Raw genomic sequence first — 5000 nt, forward strand, 5'->3', positions numbered from 1 at the left:
CATCCATCACCAGCACAGGAGGGAAGAGGCGCTCGGGCAGCACCAAGTTTGAGCTCACAGAGGAACAGAAAAACGATATCCAGGAGGCGTTCAATCTGTTTGACCCCAATGGCACGGGCACCATTGACCCCAAGGAGCTCAAGGTCGCCATGAGGGCCCTGGGCTTCGAACCCAAAAAGGAAGAAATCAAGAAGATGGTCGCAGAGATCGACAAAGACGAGAGTGGCAAGATAAAGTTTGAAGAGTTCCTGCACCTCATGACAATCAAGATGGCTGAGAAGGATGTCAAGGAAGAGATCCTCAAGGCTTTCAAGCTCTTTGACGATGACAACACCGGAAAGATCTCCTTTGACAACCTGAAGCGCGTTGCAGAGACCTTAGGAGAGAATCTCACAGATGAAGAGTTGCAAGAAATGATTGAAGAGGCAGATCGCGATGGTGACAATCAGATCAACCAAGACGAGTTTTTCCGTATAATGAAGAAGACAAGCTTATATTAGCCTCAGCAGTGCCATAATAGTTTGTGGACTTTCTTCCAATTTATTGTTAGAGAAAATATTGTGCTTCTAAGAGATACTTTTTATTTTTGCTGAACAGCTGTAGAACTGTGTCTTTTTAACTCTATTATTGTAAGTTGGATGTGCCCCATAAAAGCAGTTACTTTAGAAAGTGCAGTGCAGAAAATCTTTTGAAAGAAAAACTGCAATAGTGATCATAATTTTTATGAAGAACTTTTGCTATTGTGTTGTGATATAGAAGTGTTCAATTCTTTTCTACATTCCATATGTTTTGTTTTTTGCTTTCTTTCTACCTTTTATCTTTTTCTAATTGTAAGACTTTCCTTGGTGTAGTGCTCTATATTTGTTTGCAATGGAGGACAGCGTGGATCATGCAAGTCCAAATCAGACTGTGCAGTCACCTTCGTTGGCACTACTGGAAAGACTGCAGCAACTTCGGAAGTGGCAGGAGGAGCAGAGGGAGGCCCTCATGCAAACCCATTCCAGTAGCTCCTTTGATGTGTCTGCAGATTCCTTCAACCATTCAAAGTTAACTGGCAATCAGAGCCTTGGTTCAGGAAGTCTAATAGATACTCCAGATTCCCAGTTTTCAAAATCTTCAGGAAGCAGATTTTCACATCAGCATGAGAGTTACCAAAAAGTGGATCAGAATACTCCCACCCAGAGGATAAACTCATTCAGAGAACAAGTACATAGTAATCAGGCTACTTGGTCTGCAGCACAAAGACATGATGATAGTGTTTCTGATCTGCACCAGAAGTCATCATTCCTAGATCATGACCAGAAGAACATTACTGATTTTGGAAACACAGATTATCTAGAGGATAGATTTAAGTATGGTAAAGAGAAAACCTGTGAAACGCAAAGTAAAGCACCTTTAGTCAGACCTGTACTCCTTACTGCAAGGTCTGTGGAAAGCCAGCCTATTACCAGTCAGGCAAAAACTTTTGAAGATATTTTGGAGGAGAATATGGCCAGAGAGGGTTTTCAAGGGAATAGTGACTGTAGAATAAAGCCAAAGAAACCATTTTTAAAGAAAAGGAGTGGGCTTTCACATTATGAGGGAAAGGGTAATAGTGATACTAAGACAGCCAACCCACCTGCATCAGTATTAAGATATGAAATTGAAGAACTGCCCATGGAACCTGTACAGGGGAAGCCCATACAAAGATATCTCCGGAAGGGGGAAGGAACAGCAAGGTTTAGGATGGCTCCGCGGAGACTAAAACAAAAAGTGATTCAAGTCCCTGGAGAGAGTGGCACCAAGAAAACCATCCCTAAGAAACCTCAAGAAGATGCTTTAGCGAATCCAAGGCCGGCAACCAATGCCAGGGCTGGTATTAAAGGACCCGTTTCTCACAATAAGCTGTCACATACATATCCAAGTAAAATATCAAATAGGCCTATTAGCAGACTTCAGTTAAAGGATATTCCAAAAACTGCAGGAATGACTGAAGTGCCAGTTGGTGATTGGAGCCCAGGATTAGAGGAGGGAAAAAATGAAAGCCAAATGGCTGAAAGCAGAAGCCACGATCCAGACAAAACTAAAGGTCGTAAGAATACTTTTGTACCATCTGTACTAAAACAGTTGGAGGATGACAAACAAAGACGAAAAGAGCAAGAAGAGTTAACAGCCTTTGAAAGGCTTGAGGAGCTAGCTGCAGACTCCAGTTTTTCATCTAATTCTTCCACAGTTTGGCAGTTGCTACAGAGAGGGCAGCGGTCAGCCTCATCCACCCCACTACGTTCACCTCCCCCATTTACTCCTCAAGAAACTCCTATAACAAAGGTTAGCAACCAACAGCAGGGAAGCAGTGTAGCAAGTAATCTTTTGCAGAGACTGTTTCAGGCAGGTGTTATTGCAGAAGAGAATCAAAGCAGGAATCAACACAATGCAGCCCATGATCAGTTAAAACCAGTGCTTAGTGTCAAACACCAGCAAGAGCACACACACAATCAACTTCCTCAGCAGCTGTTGAGTGTGAGCACTGTTCTTGAGCAGTTGAGAGCAATTGTAAGATTAGATGAGACTGCCAATTTAAGTGTCTCACAAGATGATATCCAGACCCTTATTGAGAGTTTTATTAAACCTAACAATTCCTCACCCCTTGACCCAGCTACTTGTTTTTTATATGGGGTGCAACAGCCAATTAAGAACAGGACAAGTACCCCAGCACAACCAGCAGGTGTAACTCCTAGTTCAGGACCACGTGTGCATTTCAGAAGTGAGGGAGTGGAAGTGCTGGAATATGAGCCAACAGACACAGAAGCAGAGGATTCCCTGATAGATGCCCCATCCATTGCAGAGGATGACACAGATCTAGTCACCACATCAGATTTAGAGGCATTAGCACTTCTTACACACAAATCTAATCAAAATATGTCCCCCTCGGATGCAAAAGAAAGACATTCAGCAGATGAAGATGACAGCAGCACCAGCACACTGATTGATGAAAGATCTACAACTGTCTCAACACCTCAAAACAAAGTTCAGCCCCTTATGCTGCAATTCTCACCACCACCTCAAAGACCCCATCATTCTGCCTCCAATTATGTCTGGTCAATTTTTGGCAGAGACAGGGATGCAAGGAAAGATGTGAATAAAGATAAAATCCCATGTCAGAATAGGATTGACAGGGAAGTTCCTCATTCCAAGCACAAAAATCAGCAGAATGTCCAAAGTACACTAAACATTAAAGAGAATCCTGCACAACAAGTAGAATCTCAGCAAGGCCAGTCTGTGAAAAAGGATGAGAAATGCCTGAATGATGAAATTGAATCCCACAAGGCACTTCTTTTGGCAAAAATTTGTGAATTAGAAAAAGAAACTGAAGCATTTAAGAAAGAGACTTTAAAGCTCAAGAATCTCCAGCAGTCATTACAGAGTGAAAAAAGGCTTCTGGGAGAAGAAAAAGAGAAGTTAGTAGCAAACCTGGAGAAAGAGAAATTTAATTTCCAAAAATATGTAGACAGAGAGAGGAACAGTCTTTGGAAAGAGAAGCAAGAACTTCAGCGTGCAGCTCCATCCATATCTATGGTTCAGGAGAAGTCTTTAGAAATTGTTTACCTTAAGGAAAAAATGCACGATTTAGAAGAGGAACTACAAAAGAAGGATTCCCTACACCAGTTTGCTATAAAGAAATTTAATGATAAAATAAAAGCACTTGAGCAGGAAAACAGGCAACTGAGAGAGAAAAATTCTTTATTACAAATGTTGGAGAAGGAGAATTTAGATCTCAAACACAGACTAGACAGAACAAAACTTTCTAAGAAACCAGCTCTTAGGGATGTGCAAAACAAAAACCAGACAAAGACATCAAAAATTAAAAAGAAAACAGGCACTATAGACAGCATCAACAGATCTCTTTCCAAAAATCTGGCTGAAGCTCCACTTAAGTCAGTTACTTGTCATATAGAACCAACAACCAAGGATGAAGAAATACAGTACAATCCACTGAGTGAAAGTGATGAAAACCAAGATTTAGTTAAGAATAATGTTAGATATCAAGCACAAATTTCAGATAAAATTATGAGAGATGGTACAGCTGAACATGCCCAAGAGACAGATCTGATCAAAGAGTCCATTGCGCTACAAGAAGACTTATCAGTACTAAACATGCCCAAAGAAACCAAGTTAACTCCTGTTTCTGGGAATTTGTTTTCAGCAGATGATAAAATCAGTGAATATACTGAAGTCCACAGAAGTGATGGCATCACAGAGGTTACATATGCTAATGGAAACAAAAAGTTTATTTATCCAAATGGTTCCATTATAGTAAGCTACTATAATGGGGATAGGAAGGAAGTACACAATGACAGAACCAAATACATTTATGGAACTGATCATACTAGTCATACAACATATAATGATGGAAAGGAGATTTTAGAGTTCCCCAGTGGCCAGAAGGAGACACGATTTTCTGATGGTTCCTCAGAAATTGTATTTGCAGATAATTCTAGGAAGACCATATCAAAAGACGGCACGGAAACATGTACAATGAAAGACGGCACGGTTGTTCAAACTAGCCCTGATGGAACTAAAGTGTTTGACTTTGCCAATGGACAAAGAGAGATTCACACAAACAAAGAGAAGCGAAGAGAGTACCCAGATGGAACAGTTAAGATCCTTCACCCTGATGGTCGCACTGAAACTCGGTACAAAACAGGACGTGTCCGCATCAAAGATAGCAGAGGGAACATTATTAGTGATACCCACCAAGGTGTTCCATAACATGGAGATACATTTTGTGCCTCAGAAAAGCCTCCTTTCTTGAACCTAACAGTTCTCTCTTTCTTCTTTTCCCATCATTATCTCCTTTATTTAGTTTTTTTTTTTTTTTCTTGTCCATATCTTCTTCCTATCTTTGTCCTGGTCAAGGTTGGGATGATTGCTTAAAAAAAAAAATAAATAAATAAATAAATTGTGTGACTTTTCAATATGATCTAAGCTTGAGTGAGTGCAGTTTTTTAATGTAATGCTTT

General features: G+C 40.5%; 2 protein-coding genes across 5 annotated transcripts in view; both read left to right on the forward strand.

The window, feature by feature from the left end:
• Positions 1-500, forward strand: part of LOC125039868 (caltractin-like) — a 5502-nt gene extending 5002 nt beyond the window's left edge. For all 4 annotated transcript variants that reach the window (XM_047634191.1, XM_047634192.1, XM_047634193.1 and 1 more), the window contains one exon: positions 1-500. This exon is cut by the window's left edge and continues 34 nt beyond it. In XM_047634191.1, the coding sequence (XP_047490147.1) occupies positions 1-500 (500 nt within the window).
• A 362-nt stretch (positions 501-862) lies between these two features.
• The window catches only part of LOC125039867 (centromere protein J-like), a 4299-nt gene continuing 161 nt past the window's right edge, over positions 863-5000 (forward strand). Inside the window, exon 1 of the mRNA XM_047634190.1 lies at positions 863-5000. This exon is cut by the window's right edge and continues 161 nt beyond it. Within this exon, the coding sequence (XP_047490146.1) occupies positions 871-4749 (3879 nt within the window). The 5' untranslated portion in view covers positions 863-870 and the 3' untranslated portion in view covers positions 4750-5000.

This window comes from Penaeus chinensis, chromosome 28 (assembly GCF_019202785.1).
Source record: "Penaeus chinensis breed Huanghai No. 1 chromosome 28, ASM1920278v2, whole genome shotgun sequence".
In the NCBI taxonomy this organism is placed as follows: domain Eukaryota; kingdom Metazoa; phylum Arthropoda; class Malacostraca; order Decapoda; family Penaeidae; genus Penaeus; species Penaeus chinensis.